At 42.4% G+C, this 21,361-nt stretch overlaps 1 protein-coding gene across 8 annotated transcripts in view; it reads right to left on the bottom strand.

Moving 5' to 3' along the window:
• LOC137325201 (receptor-type tyrosine-protein phosphatase F-like) overlaps positions 1-21,361 on the bottom strand; it is a 521,369-nt gene that overhangs the window by 124,872 nt on the left and 375,136 nt on the right. For 4 of the 8 annotated variants that reach the window (XM_067990027.1, XM_067990026.1, XM_067990031.1 and 1 more), the window contains 4 exons: positions 19,542-19,568; positions 14,895-15,012; positions 4,674-5,252; positions 3,475-3,572 (listed from right to left, as the gene is read on the bottom strand). In XM_067990027.1, the coding sequence (XP_067846128.1) occupies positions 3,475-3,572; positions 4,674-5,252; positions 14,895-15,012; positions 19,542-19,568 (822 nt within the window). The remainder of the gene's footprint in view (positions 1-3,474; positions 3,573-4,673; positions 5,253-14,894; positions 15,013-19,541; positions 19,569-21,361) is intronic. The other 4 variants (XM_067990029.1, XM_067990032.1, XM_067990030.1 and 1 more) reach the window with 1 other exon arrangement.

The following is a 21,361-nucleotide window of genomic DNA, read 5'->3' as shown; positions in this document are numbered from 1 at the left end:
GGAAAAATTTGCAGGGCTTTGGGGAAAGAACAGGGGAGTAGGACTAATTGGATAGCTCTTTCAAAGAGCCAGCTCAGGCAAATGGGCCGAATGTCCTCCTTCCGTGCTCTATCATTCTACGATGCTATGAAGACGCTTCATGATTTGGGCGCTCTCCAGATAGTTTTTTGTGCCTAGCACAAAGGACTCCTTTCACAGGCAAGCCCATGCTTACTATTTACTGAAATCCAATCTTAGGCGTGAAGTAATCTGGAACGTAGCATGTCCTGTGTGAATGATAAACCCATCAAGCTGCATAAAAATAGTACCCTTCTCATACTCTTCTCTCTCTCTGACTGATGGACAAAAACAACCTGACATGCCACTTACCTCTGGCTATAAAGTAGGTTTATTGTGTAAAATTAAACAGAAACAAGAGCAAACAGCAGATTTCATTACATTATTGTCCTTTACATTATTTCCCAGTGTCCCTTTCAAAGCAATAAAAGTCAAGAATACTTCAGCTCTCTGTACTTTAAACAACTTGTCTCCTTAATGAAATGTTTTTATGTGAGGAAGACAAATTCACGGGCCCCGACTTTCAAATCAAATTGCAGGTTCATTGGGGGCGACAAAAATCGGGAAAATCCCGAGCAGGTGAGGAAGCCGGCCTCAACCCGCCGACTACCGGGTTTCCCACAGGCGCACCTGTATGCACGCACACTTCCCGAATGCGGAAGTCCCGCCGGCAATTAAAGTCGGCAGGACGATAGTTAAAGAGCCAAATGTGCCTCATTGAGGTACTTAAGGTACTTTATTTCTGACATAGTAGATAGTTAAAATGATTTTAAACTTACCTGGGTCTTTCCCACGGCTTCCAATTTACCCCTGGTGAAACCAGGCATGAAGGGCCAGATCAGGCAAAAATAAACGAAATAAATTAAATAAAAAACCATTGCACAAAGTTAAAAAACAAAATTAACCTACCTTTCCACCGATGTCACCTGCACCACCCTGCTCCGATGTCCCCCTCTCTGATGTCCCCCTGACCTCCCCCCGATGTCCCTCTCAGCCCCCGATGTCTCCCACTCCGATCTTCCCCTCTCCCTGCTCCCTCCGACTTCCCCTGTCAATCAGGCTGGCTGTCGGGCCCGGAACCTGGAAACAGCTTTGATCACCATCAATTACATCGCGATCACGTCGGAAAAGCTAAGATTTTTTAAAATTCGGGTTTGCCACACGCACCTTCACCGCCCCCCACCCCCTTCCTGCCACCATTTCAAAATTGAGCCCATAGAGTTCCCCATTTGCCTTCAACCAAGCAGAACAAATAAAAGAAGAACTAGTGAACTGGGAAAAACATGCCACACTTGTATCCCAATCAAGCAACGTCTGGCTAGAGTTCACAATCAAAAATTGACTTCAAAGATACCAGATCAGGAGTCTGTACCCAGCCCTTCATTCATTTACTGGACCAAGTTGAGCTGTGTGTCCGACAACTGGAGCTCCGCTGATGAGACAGCGATCACAGATGCCAGCCCTTTAATTGTTTGATACAATAGTACATCAATGAAATCAACAGTAAATCTGGGCAGATCAGAGCCCTAGTGATCCATATTAACAAATTGGTGTTTCTCCCACTTGATAAACAATAGGGTAGTAAAAACTAAGATTCTAACTGTCTGGTGCTCATCTACATATTTCTTCACATGTAACGGATAACATCAAATAAGAAAAGCAATTCAAATACATTTTATTTACGTAGCTTGAGTCAGGGAATGTGTGCATTTCAACTGCCAAATTGCTCAGTTACAGCAGCAAGCACTACAATTTTTATCATCAATGAAATTCAATATAGACCTATAAAAATATAAACTTTTTTAATGATTAAAAACTGACAGATCTCTGATTGTCAAAGGAACTTTTAGCAATTCTTTAGTTTGGATCATGGGGAAATTTGCATCCACCTGCTGGCTCTCTTATCCGTATAGTAAAATTGTACACCCATGAAAATGAAGATCGACAATCAATTGCTAGGATAACCAGCGCAGAGGCCTCATCTCCATGGATCTGAACTACAGAGTGCTAAATGTGAAAGAGCCGTAACACATTAAAAATCAGGGGATAGATTTTCAACTTGCTGCCTGGGCATAAAACTGGCATTGCGGATCAGCTGGCTGTTATGGAAACCGTCCAATTTTCATTTCCATTCATTCGGCAATTTCTATAACTAGCGATCGAACTGCAATGCCAGTTTTATGCCCAGGCGGCAAGTTGAAAATCTACCCCCACATGTGAAATCCCACTCTCTTAAACCACAATATACACTGTGATCTAATTGTTAATTATACTAATTTATTGTTGCATAATACAGCAAGAAAAAGGTAAATATTCTCTATAACTAGATTTCAGGCTGTTTGGCCCACTGTCTAATGATAAAGTTAGAAACAAACCTGCAATTCACTGTGAAAACTTACATATCAAATTACATTACAGAATTGCTAAATGAGGAAAATTGTAAAATTACTGACGAAACCAGCAGTGCAGTAAATCATTTTTGTAATAATACTAATAATACTCAAAAAAGTAGAATTGTTAGAGGTGTATGTGCACTGTATATCTGAAAATTAATATTAAGTTTTTAAAATACATTTAAAGGCAGTAAGCAAAAATATGCCAAACATTTCAAATGATGAATTGCCTCTCAGGTAAGCTCACTGAAGGACAAGAAAACCCAAGATGAGAAAAGGTCTTTTTACATTACTATTTTTGTTGAGCTCTGTGCACTGTTGACCAAGGTTTATACTGGTGCATTGTTTTGGTCTCCATGTAGTCCTATTGGACACCAGCTCATGGGCAAGCCTGGGAACACACTACATAATTTCCAAATTCAGAATTGTTGCAAATCCTTATTAGCCAGATACATGGGAAAATTGTTCAAGGACAGTTGGTAGGGCTTTTTTTTTAAAACTGAAGCAGCTCACAAATTTTCATCTATGGGAAACCACAGGTTACACTATGATCCTACTGTAGCAGGGGCTTTAGGAACTCACTTGAGGGCCATCCCACTGACAGGTCGAAAATGGGGGACCTGCTCCTTGTATTTATATTGCAGGAGCAGGCAGCTACAATCAGACAACAGACTTGTAGATCCACATTTTTGTGCGGTTACAATGCTATTAGCTTACCGAACCTCAGATTGTTTGCATTTGGAAGGGCAGCCAATAGAAGAAGAATCACATATCTGATATTGGCTGAATTTTCATCGTGTAAAAGTTCTTTTCAATAGCATATTTTTAACCTCATCCTGATAATATGGCAAAGGTTAAGCGTTCTCATTATGAATTTGGGGATGAGCTTGAAAGGGAGAGAATGGATCTAGTCCTTTAGGATAGCAAATTGTGTGCAGCATGAAGGAAGGAAAAAATTCTTCCAGCTCTTATCAAGTTACAAGATTTATTTGATCAAACTGCCAAATTAAAATGCTGCACCTACCTTAAAAGACACTCCTGGCTTGTATGTTTCTGGCACTTCCCAGCTCAGCAACACTGATGTCTTCATTACTGCCTTCACCCGAAAATTCTTAGCGAACACTATGAAAAAGGTCAGGGGGATTCACATCAACGAAGATGGATTTTCCAGAAGATGGCTTCTGTAACAACTCATGTGGGATAAATCCTTCATTACTGGCATGGTTTCTGTATGGTTCTAGGCTGTACAGTGACACAGCCAGTGGTTTTATCCCATGTTTGGACACAAGCTTATTCATTCCGAGGTTCAAGTTCTACTACATTGAGTGAAGAACCTACGCTATATCCTCGACTCTGCACAACACATCACATGTGGATGAGGAGGCAGGCAATTTATTTCTGGTTTCCACCAGTGCCACTTTTAACTGACAAATAGGAGACGTGGGTGCAGCAACTCGCAGACCTGTGCCTCAAATTGTGCTTTTCTACAACAATTTTTTAAAAGTACCATGCAACAAAGATAAATTCACAGTGAAATACACACATTGGCAAACTTAATCAGTAACAAAGCCTCAAGATGAGTGCACTAAATCCAAAATTCCAGGGGTTGGGAAGGGTGGTAGAGCAGGAGGGCTGCAATCTGGGGCCCATGCAACTTTGAAAAATTCCAACTGGTAGAGGGAATGTTATGCTGCGCCCGCCCCCCCCCAACCGCCGCCCCCACCATCCGTACGTCTATAGCAACCTTTGGGGTTGTGTCAGGTGGGGGTGGGGGGCAGAATATTCCTGGGAACCAGTATATCACTTGACAGGCCCAACGAGACCTACACCAGCTAAGAGCCATACTGGATCTTACGAAGACCCCAAGTCTGCCCTAAAGGTAACCGATTCCAGAGGCAAAAAATCATTTGCCATTTTTCTTTGGGCTTTTCATGGCCTCGGTGTCCCTGCATGCTACTGTCTGCTCACAGGAACATATGGCTTCGTTGCACCTCTAGAACTGCAGTCTGCCTGCTGCAAATGACCCCATCCCTGTGATTTGGGGCACGGTCTGTGTTCACTGCAGCTGGCCAGGTGTTTCACTCCATTACGCTTCCAACAATGAAGCAAAGACCCTGGAATTTTGGGCCCATTGCTGACCAGTAGCCATCATTTGCTAAGTGCCAAGATCATCACTCACTGCGTAAATGTGCTCATGGTCTTGTTCTACACTAATTTCCTTACCTTGGTCAACTGGCATGGTACGGGACTGAATGCTAGGACTGTATGGACCATGCCCTTTGGAACTGTGCGCTCTCACTCGGATGTCATAAGTGGTGTCTGGTTTCAGGCTGCTCAGTGTTATTTGAGTTTCATTAGTAGTATTGGTGAGGTCCTTCTGGCTGTTGATATCACGGAACAACACTGTGTAGAGGATCATCTTCCCATTCCTCTCTGTCAGAACTGGTGGGTCCCATGAAAGCTCAGTGGTGGATGTCGTAAGTCCCACAACACGCAGGTTTTGTGGGAACCCACTTGGCACATCTTCCTGTGTTATGATTTTTTTCACCATCTCCTCACCAAATCCAGCTTTGTTTTTGGCACACAACCGGAAGGTGTAGGTGGTCCCCTTGTGTAAGTTCATAACTGTGTAATGGTCGTCTTTCTTACTCAGCTCAATGATGTTTGGCTTGTCTTCATCGCTCCGGCTGTACTGCAGTCGGAAACCGAGCAGATCATCCACCATTTGTTGTGGTGGCTGCCACTGAATGAGTGCTGTGCTCATATGAGTGACACTGATAACCATTGCAGGCTTGCCCGGGACTGAAGAACAAAGCAGAATTATGGTAAACTAATGAGTACATCTCTATCTAACTCACACATGTGACTGGTTACTCAGCCATCAGTTCTAAAATAATTAGATATCACAGAAACTAATGATTCAGGCAACAATGAAAAAGAGGGTAAGTCTAAATCACTAGTTTTAACACATTATTGATTGTTTTAGCATTCGCTTTTGCTTCCTCCCTCACTGTATTGGTAAAATTCCTGATATGTTACTGAGTTGATTGAAATTTCATCTTTTCATTCCTTGTCTAATTGTAGAAAATATTAACAGAATTAATTTATTAAGCTCTTCAATGGCCTAGCTGATAAAGATATTGCCTGGTGTTGCACTAACCCATAAAGATGAAAGTCCCATGTTTGATTATTTTTATCCAATTTCCACTAATACCTAATTACAATATTACATATATATAAAAATTCATTAGAAAAGACAATAGTGCCAGAGGATTGGCGGACAGCTAAGGTGATTCCTGCATTTAAAGAGAGATAGAACAAGTCCAGGGAACTATATAATAATTAGCTTAATGTCGGTGGCAGGAAAGATAATGGAATCCTTACTCAAAGATGTAATAGAAAAACATCTAGAAACCAAAAATATAATAAAGAATGGTCAGCACGGATTTCAAAAGCAAAGGTCATGCTTGACCAACCTTATTGAATTCTTTGAAGAAGTAACATGGTAATGCAATAGATGTAATATGTTTGGATTTTCAAAAGACCTTCGATAAAGTTTCGCATAGTAATCTCATGACTAAAGTCAGAGCATGTGGAGTCAGGGAACAAGTAGTAGATTGAATAGCAAGCTGGCTATAAAACAGAAAACAGAGTAGGGATTAAAGGGAGCTACTCAGACTGGCAAAAGGTGGGAAGTGGTGTTCCACAAGGATCGGTGCTGGGCCCACCGTTGTTCACTATTTACATAATCCATTTGGACTCGGGAATCGGAAGTATAATTTCAAAATTTGTAAACAACACCAAATTAGGGGGTATAATTAATACCGAAGAGGACTGCGATATAATACAGGAAGACATTAATAAACTTGCAGAATGGGTGTGTAACTGGCAAATTAATTTTGATATAGATAAGTGTGAGGTGGTACATTATGATAGGAAGAATAAGGAGGCCACATACTCCTTGGAAAATAAGAGTCTAAATGGGGTGGAGGAGCAGAGGGATCTGGTGGTACAGATATACAAATCACTAAAAGTAGTGACGCAGGTTAGTAAGACCATAAAAAAAGCAAACAAAGCACTGGGGTTCATTTCTAGAGGGATAGAATTGAAAAGCAGTGAAGTTATGTTAAACTTGTATGGAACGTTGGTTAAACCACACTTGGGGTATTGTGCACAGTTCTGGTCTCCATATTATCTTAGCAGTATGTAGACTCCTTACTCTACCTACCAAAATGCACCAGCTCACATTTATAGACCATAAGAGATAAGAGCAGGAGTAGGCCATTTGGCCCCTTGAACTTGCTCCGCTATTTAATGAGATCATGGCTGCTCTGATTTTTATCTCAACTCCACATTCCCGCCCTTTCCCCATATCCTTTCACTCCCTTGCTGATCAAAAATTTGTCTAACTCAGCCTTGAATGTATTCAATGACTCAGCCTCCACAGCTTTTTGAGGTAAAGAATTCCAAAGATTCACGACCCTCTGGGAGTAGAAATTCATCCTAATTTACGTCTTAAACGGGTGATCCCTTATTCTGAGACTATGCCCCCTAGTTGTAGATTCCCCCATGAGGGGTAACATCCTCTCAGCATCTACCCTATCGAGTCCTCTCAGAATCTTGTATGTTTCAATAAGATCTCCTCTCATTCTTCTAAACTCCCATGAGTATAGACCCAACCTGTTCAATCTTTCCTCATAAGACAACCCTTCCATACCCGGAATCAACCTGGTGAACCTTCTCTGAACTGCCTCCAATGCAAGTATGTCCTTCCTTAAATAAGGGCACCAGAACTATATGCAGTACTCCAGGTGTGGTCTCATCAGCACCCTGTACAGTTGTAGCATGACTTCCCTGCTTTTATACTCCATCCCCCTAGAAATAAAGGCCAATATTCCGTTTGCCTTCCGGATTACCTGCTGCACCTGTATGTTGACTTTTTGTGTTTCATGTACGAGGACACCCAGATCCCTCTGTACCGCAGTATTTTGTAGTATTTCTCCATTCAAATAATATTATGCTTTTTTATTTTTCCTCCCAAAGTGGATGACTTCACATTTTCCCACATTATATTCCATCTGCCAAATGTTTGCCCATTCGCTTAACCTGTCAATATCCTTTTGCAGACACTTTGGGCCCGATTTTAGCACCCGCTCTCGGGTGCATTCTCGGCGGGGGGGCCTCGAAAATTGCGAAATGGAGGAGCGGGACCGGATCGCGCCTCGATCCCGCCCACTTCCGGGTTCCCCGCTGACGCGCGGGCGTGCGCGCGCAGCCCCCGCTGGTGGGAATCCCGCAGACAATTAAAGCCAGCGGGATGCCACTTGACGCTATTTACTTTGCTATTTCAGGTCATTAACTGACCTGATTAAGGGACTGTGTGTGATTTTTGAGCAACATGGGACTGTTTCCCGTACTGGGGGAAACACTCCCAGCTGGAATGGACATGTTGCAGCTGTCAGCCTGTGGCAGCTGCAATGGTCCATTTGACAGGTTGAGGGGGGGGGGGGGGGGGTGGTGGGGAGACCCTCACTCATTGCAGGAGGCCACTCTGTCACTTGGGACAAAGTTTGGCCTCCACCACCCTCCTCCTGACAGTCAAAGTCACCAACCTGCACACTTACCCCGGGGTCCGGAGACATGTACCTACCTTGCGGACCCCCTCAGATGTACATCTTGCGGATGGGGGCCGCCATAGCTGCAGTCATGACCTCCTCAGAGGGCGAACAGCATCACCAGCCTCGCCATCCACCTCTGACACGTGGAGCTCCACAACAGAGTGCTGTGACACATCCACCTGTACAGCAGGAGGGAGGGCTACCGCAGAGAGAGATGCGTCGCAGAGGGCACTACCCTCGCCACAGGGTCCACAGACCGAGGCGCAGCCTCCTGGACCTCTCTGAGCAGCAGTGCACACGGAGGCTCAGAGTCACTCGACATGTAGCCGTGGACATCTGCAGCCTCTTTCATGCCGAGCTGCTCCTGGCTGGCCCGTGCACGATCTTCCTATCTGTCGGTGTCAAAGTCACCACTGCCCTCCCGAACCTCTCCTCTGCATCCTTCCACGGTGCCACTGGGGACATCGCCGATGTCTCTCAGTCGTCTGCGCAGAAGAGCCCTGCAAATACACCTACACCCACTCTGTAGTGACACAATGGGTGGCATCAGTGGTGGGTCCTCATAGTGATACCCAGGAGTGGGCTTTATTGCACAAACCGGACAGGATTCGCGAAGACATGGCAGTAGTGGTGCCAATAGAATGTGTGATGTGAGTTGTTCTGAAATTCAATAGAAGTAACAACCATGACAAACCCTCAAACACCCTTGTGCATCCCCTTCATGCTCACGACACGTTTGCCTTACGCTGCCTACTGCACATTTGTGATGCATGCCCTGTGGCTGCAGCACAGGTGGTGGCAGGTTGAGTGAGGCTGGCCGTGAGAGAGATGCACGAGAGGGTGAGTATGGGATAGAGCCATGACATTGTATGAGGATTGGGTTGCATGGTAGTGGCGGGGTGAGTACTGGCGAGGTGAGTAAGTGCAGGTAAGATGAGGATGGGGTTTGAGTGGGTATGAGGGGTGATGTGACAGAGTGTTGGCAGTGCCAAAGGAGATGTGGGGTGGGGGCAGTGATGTAGCAGACCGAGTGTAGGGGAAAGACTACGTGTACTCACTGTGGCTGACCTACTGAGGTCATTGGACCACCTCCTGCACTGTGTGCAGGTGGGCGATATGTTGGTGGTGCGGGTGACCCCCTCTGCCACCTCGAGCCAGGCCTTCCTGGTGGCAGAGGCGGGCCGCTTCCTCCCGCCCGCTGGGTGGAAGATCTCTGTCGTCCCCCTCCTCCTCACCCCATGTATTGATACCTGGGGTGAGGGATCATTAAACTGGGAGCTGCCGTCCCCCTGGGCTGCTCCATGCAGTCATCTTTGCTATTTCTTGCAGCATCTGTCAGTGGAGGACTGCCCCTTTAAATAGAGCGCCTCCAGCTGACAGATCTTACTGCGCATGCGCAGCCCGCCCGATGCGCAGATCAGCAGCGGGGAACCCGGAGGAGCAGGTAAGTGGATCCAATTAGTGCGTTGCCTGCTGCGATTGCGCGGGAAACCCACTAATTTCACCGGGCGCGTTACCAACGCGCCCGCTTGCCCATCCGCCGGGAACCTGCACCCCTGGTAAAATCGGGCCCTTTGTGTCCTCATCGCAACTTGCTTTTCCACCTATCTTTGTATCATCAGCAAATTTGGCCACAAGACACTCTCTGTTCCTTCATCCAAGTCATTGATATATATTGTAAATAGTTGAGGCCTCAGCACTGAGCCCTGCGGCACCCCACTAGTTACAGGTTGCCATTTTGAAAATGACCCTTTAATCCTGACTCTTTGTTTTCTGTGAGTTATCCAATCCTCTATCCATGCCAGTATATTACCCCCAACACCATGAGCTCTTATCTTGTGCAGTAATCTTTTATGTGGCACCTTATTGTTGGCCAGAGGCTGCAGAAGACTGCTGAGCTGAATTCGAAGTGCTAACAAAGACACTGACCTTTTGAACTGAGGTGACCTGGAGTTCAGTCACTGGTCTGAACTGGCCAGAACCGGTTTGAATTCGTTCCGCTTCTTAGAGAGACAAAGGAACGGTGATGCTACCTGAGCCCTTGGAACAGAGCCAATCAGGGGATGACATCGGTCACTCCAGCAACTTTGAGCCAACCGGAGAAGACAGCATCGTTCGAAAAGACAGACTTGGGGAATAAAAACTGAAGAGTTGCTGGCTTGGGCTCAGTGTGTGTCTTTGTTTGTTTGTGAGAGAGAGTGTGTGTGTGTGTTTTTGTTGGTGTGTCTTTGTTTGTGAAGGAGACTCTGGAGACTAACCCTCGTGGAAGTGAATTCCTTATGTCAGGGACGCAAAGACTGCGTCGAGGACGTGGAGACGACGTCGGGAGTAAGAGGGAGAATTGCCTGGCCAGCAGCGTCTCTCTTTTCCGGGTAATATAATATCCTTTCTATTCTGGGACCACTCTGGGAGTGTCGTCAGGAAACCTAGTGGGTGTGCGTTTAAAGCCTGATACTCGGGGAGTATTACTAGAGAAACCTAGTGGGTGTGCGTTTAAATCCTAGTTTGAGTATAAACCTGTATAACCTGCTGTAAACTACATGCCTATATCTAACTAGACGTATAAGCGGTATGTACATGATCTAATAACGTTAATAAAGCGAATTGAGAATTAAGAGAGAATTGACTCTTCCTCTGTGTACTAAGCTAAAACCGTTAACCGGTGACTTCCGGTCAACATTATTGAATGCCTTTTGGAAATCCAAATATACTGCATCCATTGGTTCCCCTTTATCCACCCTGCCTGTTACTTCCTCAAAGAACTCCAATAAATTTGTCAGACATGATTTCTCCTTCATCAAACCATGTTGACTCTCCTTGATTGTATTATAAGTCTCCAAATGTCCTGCTACTACTTCCTTAATAATGGATTCTAGCATTTTCCCAATGACAAATGTTAGGCTAACTGGTCTATAGTTACCTGCTTTCTGTCTCACTCCCTTCTTGAATAGTGGTGTTACGTTTGTGGTTTTCCAATCCGCTGGGATCTTTCCAGAATCTAGTGAATTCTGGAAGATTACAACCAATGCATCCACTATCTCTGTAGCCGCTTCCTTTAAGACCCTCAGATGCAAGCCATCAGGTCCAGGGAACTTGTCAGCCTTTAGACCCATTAGTTTACGTAGTACTTTTTCTCGAGTGATAGTGATTGATTTTAGTTCCTCCCTCTCCTTTGCCCCTTGATTTTCTACTATTATTGGTATGTTATTCGTGTCTTCTACTGTGAAGACAGATACAAAATATCAGTGCAATTCCTCTGCCATTTCCTTGTTTTCCATTATTATTTCCCAGTCTCATCCTCTAAGGGACCAATGTTTACTTTAGCTACCCTCTTCCTTTTTATATACTTGTAGAAGCTTTTACTGTCAGTTTTTATATTTCTTGCTAGTTTACTCTCATAATTTATTTTCTCCCTCTTTATTATTCTTCAAGTCATGCTTTGCTGGTTTTTAAAGTTTTCCCAATCTTTGGGCTTACCAGTAATCTTTGCCATGTTGTATGCTTTTTCTTTTAACCTGATACCATCCTTGACTTCCTTAGTTAGCCATGGTTGGTTCACCCTTTTTGTGGTGTCTTTCTTCCTGACAGGGATATATTTTTGTTGCTAGTCATAAAATATCTCGTAGACGTTTGCCACTGCTTATCCACCATCACTCCATAAAATTGCCAGAAAAAGCAGCAAGCCTGAGGATTGGGAGCAGTTCAGAATTCAGCAAAGGAGGACAAAAAGATTGATTAAGAGGGGAAAAATTGAGTGAGAGTAAACTAGCAGGGAACATAAAAACTGACTGTAAAAGCTTCTATAAATATGTCAAGAGAAAAAGATTAGTGAAGACAAATGTAGGTCCCTTACAGTCAGAAATGGGGGAAATTATAATGGGGAACAAAGAAATGGCAGAACAATTAAACACATACTTTGGTTCTGTCTTCACAAAGGAGGACACAAATAACTTGCTAGAAATGTTAGGGAACCAAGGGTCTAGTCAGAGGGAGAAACTGAAGGAAACCAGTATTGTTAAAAAAAAGTGCTAGGGAAATTAATGGGGCTAAAGGCTGACAAATCCCCAGGGCCTGATAATCTACATCCCAGAGTACTAAAGGAAGTGGTCCTGGAAATAGTGGATGCATTAGTGATCATCTTCCAAAATTCAATAGACTCTGGAACAGTTCCTACAGATTGGAGGGTGGCAAATGTAACCCCACTATTTAAAAAAGGAGGGAGAGAAAAAACAGGGAATTACAGACCAGTTAGCCTGAAATCAGTAGTGGGGAAAATGCTAGAGTCTATTATAAAAGATGTGATAACAGAACACTTGGAGGCATTAACGGAATGGAACAAAGTCAGCATGGGTTTATGAAAGGGAAATCATGCTTAACAAATCTACTGGAGTTTTTTGAGGATGTAACTAGTAGAATAGATAGGGGAGAACCAGTGGATGTGGTTTATTTCGATTTTCAGAAGGCTTTTGATAAGGTCCCACACAAGAGGTTAGTGTGCAAAATTAAAGCACATGGGATTGGGGGGGAATATACTGGCATTGGTTGAGAATTGGTTGACAGACAGAAAACAGAGGGTAGGAATAAACGGGTCTTTTTCTGGGTGGCAGGCAGTGACTAGTGGGGTACTACAGGGATCAGTGCTTGGGCCCCAGCTATTCACAATATATATCAATGATTTGGATGAGTGAACTAGATGTAACATTTCCAAGTTTGCAGACGACACAAAGCTGGGGTGGAATGTGAGCTGTGAGGAGGATGCAAAGAGGCTCCAATGTGATTTAGACAAGTTGGGTGAGTGGGCAAGAACATGGCAGATGCAGTATAACGTGGATAAATGTGAGGATATCCACTTTGGTTGTAAAAATAGAAAGGCAGATTATTAACTGAATGGTGATAGATTTGGAAAAGGGGAGGTGCAACGAGATCTGGGTGTCCTTGTACACCAGTCGCTGAAAGTGAGCATTCAGGTGCAGCAAGCAGTTGGGAAGGCGAATGGTATATTGGCCTTCATTGCAAGAGGATTTGAGTACAGGAGCAGGGATGTCTTACTGCAGTTATACCGGGCCTTGGTGAGACCACATCTGGAGTGTTGTGTGCAATTTGGTAGCCTTATCTGAGGAAGGATATCCTTGCCATGGAGCGAGTGCAACGAAGGTTTATCAGACTGATTCCTGGGATGGCAGGACTGACGTATGAGGAGAGATTGAGTCGACTAGGCCTATATTCACTAGGGTTTAGAAGAATGAGAGGTGATCTCATCGAAACATATAAAATTCTAACAGGACTAGACAGACGAGATGCAGGGAGGATGTTCCCGATGGCTGGGGAGTCCAGAACCAGGGGTCACAGTCTCAGGATACGGGGTATGCCATTTAGAACAGAGATGAGGAGAAATTTCTTCACTCAAGAGGGTGGTGAACCTGTGGAATTCTCTACCACAGAAGGCAGTGGAGGCCAAGTCATTAGATGTATTCAAGAAGGGGACAGATATATTTCTTATTGCTAAAGGGATCAAGGGATATGGGGAAAAAGCGGGAACAGGGTACTGAGTTAGACGATCAGCCATGATCATTTTGAATGGCGGAGCAGGCCCGAAGGTCCAAATGGCCTACTCTGCTCCTATTTTCTATGTTTCTATAACATCTAATCTGTTTACCCAGTCCACTTTAGCCAATTCCGCCCTCATTCCTTTGCAATTGCCCTTATTTAAGTTTAATACAATCGTTTCAGGCCCAAGATCCTCGCTCTCAAACTGGATGTGAAAATGTTATGATCTCTGCTTCCCAAGTGATCTCAAAGTAAAGGATCCTTAATTAATCTTGTTTCGTTACCCATTACCAGATCCAAAATGGCCTGTTCCCTAGTTGGTTCCCCGACGTATTGATCTAAGAAACAGTCCCTAATACACTCTATGAACTCCTCCTCAGGGCTATTTTTGCCAATTTGATTTGTCCAATCTATGTGAAAGTTAAAATCGCTCATTATTATTGCATTACCTTTTTTTACAAGCCCCCCTTATTTCCTGATTCATATTTTGCCCTACAGTGTAGCTACTGTTAGGGGCCTACATACTACTCCCACCAGTGATTTCTTTCCCTTGCTATTTCTTACCTCCACCCAAATTGATTCGACATCTTGATCTTCTGAGCCAAGATCATTTCTCACTATTATACCAATTTCATCCTTTATTAACAGAGTGACCCCAGCACCGTTACCTTTTTTGCTATCCTTCTGAAATGTTAAATAACCCTGGATATTTAGCTCCCAACCTTGGTCACCTTGCAACCACGTCTCTGTAATGGCCATGAGATCATACCCATTTGTTTCTATTTGTGCCGTCAATTCATCTATCCTATTACGAATGCTGCACGCATTCAGATAAAGAACCTTTAATTGTCTTTTTACCATTCTTTCCTACCTATTTATCTATATTGAAATTAATTTGCCAATTACACGCCCATTCTGCAAGTTTATTAATGTCTTCTTCTATTTTGTTGCATTCTTCCTTTGTATTAACTACACTCCCTAATTTGGTGTCGCCCAAATTTTGAAATTCTACTTCCGAATCCTGAATCCAAATCGTTAATGTAAATTGTGAACAACGTCGGTCCCAGCACTGATCCCTGTAGAACACCATTTCCCACCTTTTGCCAATCTGTGTCGCTACACTTAACCACTACTCTCTGCATTCTGTTTTGTAGCCACATTCTGCTACCTGTCCCGACTCCACATGCTACTTTTCTTGAGAATTCTTTCTACTGTCGGAAGAACTTCTCTGAGTAAAGAAACACAGACTATGGCTAACATGGTGTGCATTCCTAATTACCAGCTCCTGAAGTAGTAACCAGCCTGGGTTTGCTACGAGCTCCATCCCCTCTGGTGGTGTATGCTGCTACAGTAATGGAATATGTTGTTTCAGGCATCAGTCCCCCAATAGCAGTTTCCTATTATTAAATGCATCAAAAACAAATAGGTTACAATGTTTATCTGTCCACAAAGAACCCCAACGTTACATGCAAGCTAATAAAGAGCAATCAGGATGCTGCACAGCAGGCACTTGGAGGCCTGACCAATGGGCTATGCAAAAGATGGGGAGCATGCGTTGAGGCCTGACCTATACAAGACAAAAGGGGAAAACACGAACCAGCATATTGTATCAAAAAAGGATAAGAAAATACTTTCAGGGCCTTGCCAGTGCACTATGCCAGCATGCTATGTAGGGAGCCCATGCTTTTCATAAATATGTTCTTTACCAATTGATTAGAAATTGGCGTGGGTTTATATGTTTTTTTTTAATCTATGTTATGAGAAATCATAATGCTTTTAAAGAATGTGTGACTACAGTCTCTCGACTCCAGAAAATATTAACAGCTTAATTTAAAGGAATAAACATAAAGGGGTCGAGTTTCCGCTTATTTCCATCACGCAATCCAGGCGGAATCGGCCGAACCACACAAAAGATCAGGGAATTTTAAACCTAAGTGAGTTACGCCCAACACTACTTACATTCATGCTTTTCGCGATCTTATATGCTCGTTCAAGATTCAATTTGCCTGGATAAGGCCCTGCCTACAAAACTGGCCATGCCCTGAGGTCAAAACTGGGAGATTCTGCCGATTGCACTGGTTCGGGAAGGCTCTTCAAGTTGCGGCCTTTTTTGTTCGGCACACAGGCACTAGTAGGCACGTTTTAAAAGATTTTCCTATCAAAAATTATTTAATTTACTCAGAAACTGACTAGTGTGCACTAATGAAACTAGTAAATGTTTCAGCATAGTTTTTTTAAAAAAGTCATTTTCAGTGATTTTAAATCAGGTTGCTCACAGGTGGAGGACTGGACACTCTTATTAAAAATGCTTATTTTTGGTGATAAACCCATTTTCAGCTGTATTAATAAAATTGCACCAAGTTACCACTTTTAAATACATTATGGAATACTTTTTAATGGAAAGGGAAAAAAATGATTACATTCTATTACACTGCCCGATTGCGCAGGTTCATGGAAGCTTTTAAGTTTGTGATTGCGTAAATGAATTTTAGCGGAAACTTGATGTACGACTTAACTAGCACAATTTCAAGCGCATTTTGGACCTAATTTTCTGATTGTGCCCAAAGTGGAAACTCTACCTCAAAATGTACATCACAGTTGATTGTTTAGAGAAAATGATCAGAAGTCATTGCAATTTTGTCAAGTTTTGCACTGCATTTTGTTAGGATGCACTAATGATTGTAATAAAATTTGCATCCTAGCTAATTAAACGAGGTGCATTCTTTTTGTGTGTAATCCAAATGAAACAACTGTATATCTTCTAGCATGTTCTAACTGAATTCAACAAACCACAGAAATAACAATAAACACATCATATAAGTTGATAACAGGTAAAGGAAATAATGCATAGAAAAAAAATCAAAGAAGATTAACTACGGCAATAATTAGTAGAAATCAAAAAGCAACACCAATGCCACTGCAAACCACTTTTTTCACATGCACACAGCTGTACAAACTGCCACCTCCATCCAAACTCCTAGAGTCAATTGTTTGAAGTGAATAAGGCTCTGATTCATCCAGGACACTCAGCAAAGCTGTTCATTGAAATAATAGGAAATGCCCTTTGTTCAGGACAAAATAGAGTCAGCTTTTCTTCTCTCTGTGATGTAGCCTGCTCACACAGCTGGAAATGTCCATCTATGGACTGAGTATACACTAACACGATTTATGATTTTACCAAATTTGTCATTTGGACATTAAACTGAAAAATCATATTGTTGCCTTGTCCCTTTCCGAAATTAGAAAAGGGAATCACTGCTATTTGAAAAATGATACCACCAATTGTTCTGTTTGGAAAACAAATACACTACTTTGGGTCAATACTTGTATCCACCTCATTCAACTAAATATACCACAGGGCTGGGGATGTTGATTTGTGTTTCTAGTCTATAGCAATCTCACTAACTTCAGTGACTGGAGTGGAATTATTAATTTAAACATGGATGGGTAGATTTCCCTCATCCTGCCCGCTGACCTGACATCACCACACCACGACCCTGGCCCATTTTTCTGAACTGGGGGTCATTAAGCTGGGCTCCCAGTGGGATCTTTCAGTAAGTGGGAGTCTGCCAGTGGCCCTGAATAAACACTGGGTGGTGCTGCCACACTAGAAGCAGGAGCAGCATTAAAAGGGGCAGAAAAGTCGCAAAGACTTCAACTGAAGGACAAGGCCTCGGCCATCAACAGATACGTGTTTGGGAGATTCTGCCGATTGCGCTGGTTCGGGAAGGCTCTTCAAGTTGTGGCCATTTTTTTTGGCGCAAGGCAGTGAGATTGAAGGAGAAGGGGCAGCTACAAGGTCTTCTCCCTCCATCAAGGGACTTCAGAGCCTTCCCACCGCTACCTCTGGAACTAATGCCAGGCTTCAACGGGAAGTTCCAGGGAGCATCAGGACAAGGGACATAAGGTAAGGAAATAGGCTGGGAGCCCAGGCCCCAAACCACCTGCAGACATTTGCATAAAGTGGGCAGGTAAGGAGTGGCCAGCGACAGTCCCAGCAGGGGCACAGTGAGGGAAATTTAGTTTTGCGCAATGAGGTGGCAGTAAGCCTTGCCACCCAATTTTTCTCTCTCTTCCATTGCTATCCAGCTCGTAGAGTTTTATCATCTCGTAATTTAGAGTTTACAAATAAATCCAATTAATAAAGGGTATTTGAGAAGAATATGTCCTCAAAAATATCCTCAGGCAAGGAGGCAGAAATCTCCATACAAAACAAGATACCTTACGCAGTCTCTTCCTGCTAGCCCTCTGATAGTTGACTGTGGGCTTTGTTCTCTCACTGATCCTTTCCATTTCTTATCTCAAATCTTTCATGGCATGTTAAAAACAAGACAGGCTGATCTTTATCAGGCTTTGTTGCCCAGACAATCTGGAGAACTGCCCAGCTTAGTGATCCAGCACTATTGGTTTACATGAAACCAGTACAAAACAAGTCTCAACGAGCAACACATCACACGCAACATAGTGAAGGAGGGAAAAAGCACTCATTATGCCAGCACCATTGCAACAGGCTACACGGTGTACATTTGCATGTACAAATAGAATACCCATTAGATTCTCCCAGCAAGTATATTTCCCATGCAACTGTGTAATTCAGAGAGAGCAGAGAAAGCTCAATGCAAAATGGTAATGCAGGGATGTCAAAGAGAGGTGATCAACAAAGGTGTACACTGCACATTATTTCTCTTTTCTTAATTCCCAAGCAAAGACTCAACAACCGAATACTGTTTCTACTGTTCCTTTTTAGCATGTCCACACTATCTCACATTGTACCTTTTTATAGATGTGTACAAGTATATATTTATTGTCACTGCTAACATTCAGAGGCAAACTGGGTGTTAATTAGTTGAAAACAAATTTTTTTTTTTGGAAATCCAGCAATCTGATTTTGCACGGATTTGAGATTAAAGGCAGGAATCAAAGTAACTTTGATTATAATTTGCGTAAAATGGCACTAATGTTACAGTGGAAAGTGATATAAAGCAGAAGTGTGTACAAATTGTACTTTTAATAGTTTCACAATCCACCAAAACAAGTGTGATGATATTGCTGATTCCTCCCTTGATTTTTCTATTAAGTGCTCCCATATCCACAGTGACCTTCAGCGAGCAGGACAGGTGAATAAGCTGCAGCCTTCATTACCAAGTGGTCCTGCTAAACGTGCAATTTTACAATTTAGATGAATGGGAAGTGTTGTGATGTACCAGAATTTTACTTTGAGTGCTAAAATGATTGAAACCCTTTGGATTACTACACTGCAATTCTTCCCTTGTGGGATTGTGTTGTAAATAATGCTTCTCAATGAGCCTGGCAAAGCACTTGCAGTTCCAAAGATAGCTTTACCATTAACAGGAGAGACTCTTAAATCACCATCCCGATTCCAATTGTTTTATGTTATTGTAAATGGAGAAGGTCTGAGCAAACGACATAACTGTCCACAGCTTTTTTTTGGAAAAAAGGGTTGCTTTTGTTTATGCAAAAGTGGCTTTAGATTTACTGCATCAGTCAGCACTGAAAAAAGCAGGCTTGTTGAATTTACATTATGGTGACTCCATTTATTGACTAGTCCAATAAAATCTGTGTCTTATCAGGACCTTGATCACTGACTCTAATGCTGTTCACTTTAAGCCTGGAGGCACCGTGTTTGCCACAAGGCAAGACAGATGCTGTCAGCACCATCACTTGGTTGAGCACAAAGTAGTTTTGACATCAGCCTCAAGGGATGTACTGCAGACTTCCTTTAGTACAGTGACTGATAAAAAGGCTAATTTTGGTACTGTACACTGAATTCTTAAATCTTCATTAAGACCCAACACATTACATTTCTTCTCTATTTAAATCATCTCTGTTACATTCATCTTTGACATCCCTCTGATGACCTGTGATAGAAAGCCCATGCCCACACTTGCACATGTTTATTACTCACATAGTCCTGGGTGTCCTCAGACTCCCACTGAATGGATGGGTTTGGGGAAAACAAAGACAATTAGAAAGAAGGGATTAGAGGAAAGACGATCTAGGCTGGATTAGTAAGGACACATGCTAACTATGAATGGATAAAATAATAAGGAACACATTTTAAAATAGCAACTTTCAGACTGCTTTGCACAACAATTAGTATTTATCTCTTCAAAACCAAAATCAAGATTCAGCCATCTGCATTGGATTTGGGTCCTGCTCACATTAATACCTGCTACTTATCCACTGTTTAACAGTTACCTCTTATAGCATAAAGCTCTTGGCTGCCATGTACCATTTATTTCATGCCACATCTAATACAAAATCAGAGATACAATACAGAAATAAAGTCTAAAAGTTACACACACACATATGATATAATACCTTTTCACCAAATCCATATGATCATACGACATCTAGAACAGCATACAATCACAATGTCACAGTCACCTTCCATTTATTTTCTGTTCATTTCGACTCTTTTTACTGATATACACCTGTTATGCATGTAAACTATTCACATAATTCCATGACATAAAATGATTATCTATTATTGAAATTGTGACACATACAGTTATAAATATAGGAGACAAGTTAATCAGCTCATCAATTCCCATCTCAAGCACAATGGAACTTTAGCCAAGAGCAAGGGAAAATGCTTATTTGTACACAGTATGTAGTAAGATTTTGTCAGAATGAAGTTTCTTAGTATGTGGATCAATGTCTGCCGCAAGGCGCCAAATTTACACTGGCACTCTACCACTGGGGCTACTCCACTTCTAATCTCCGAAAGCTTGTGAATTTAAAATAAAATTGCTGGACTATAACTTGGTGTTCTAATAAGGGACAGGCCAACACAGTAGCCCCAGGTTGTTCACAAATGACTTTCCATGTTTGTTGGCAATAAAAGCACAAATTGAATATATGATCCATAATGAATTTTCCAGTAATTAATTGTAGAAAGTTTCTTGATAAACTGCTCGTAATCACATCAAGTTTACTAATCTTAAGTATAACAAATGAAGAAAATAAACACGCTCAGTCAACACAAAAATTAGTCAAATTCTTTTTCGGTTGCAAGCTAATTTTGGAGTTCAGCAGATAATCTTTGCTTTTGCAATTTAGCCCGAGTTGTTTATAACCATCATTTGAAGCTTTCAATTAGATCATTGCCTACATTAGATCACTACCAGGTTCCCATAATTTTCTCAATATAACTTTGTTGCATCATTCAAGAGCAATAATATGACAAGAAGGTTGAAATATTATTCCACTTCTGTCTAGTAATGTTTGTGCAGCAATACAAACAAATAATGAATCAAATTGTTCTGTTTTTCCTAATTTGCACATCTGTCAGCAGTAAAAACACCAACACCAAAATTAACTATATACAACAACTTGCATTTATATAGTGCCATTAATGTAGCAAAATGTCCCAAGGCGCTTCACAGGAGCGTTATCAAACAAAATTTGACACCAAGCCACAAGCTTTATAAATCCATGTTGTTGCTGTTAATGTGCCAAAACCTGTTAATTTATGTTAACTTGGAACAACCATACTTACCCTTAGTGAGTAACACTTAAATCTTCTTTTTTGTGCTGGCTCTTCACAGGTGTTTGGCTTTGTGCCCAAGAAATGAAGGAAGAACCGTTTGTAATTTCAGTGGGTGGACTTTCGGGACACAGTCTTTTTAAACTTAGCCAGCCTTATGCTGCAGGGAACTGGGTAAGTACGTGAAAGGAAAAAATTTGCAAGGCTACAGGGCTGGGGCGGGGAGTGGAACTAGC

The sequence above is a fragment of the Heptranchias perlo genome, chromosome 9, assembly GCF_035084215.1.
Source record: "Heptranchias perlo isolate sHepPer1 chromosome 9, sHepPer1.hap1, whole genome shotgun sequence".
Taxonomy (NCBI): domain Eukaryota; kingdom Metazoa; phylum Chordata; class Chondrichthyes; order Hexanchiformes; family Hexanchidae; genus Heptranchias; species Heptranchias perlo.
Note: the sequence above shows the minus strand (reverse complement) of the source record. Positions and strands in the feature narration are given on the sequence as shown.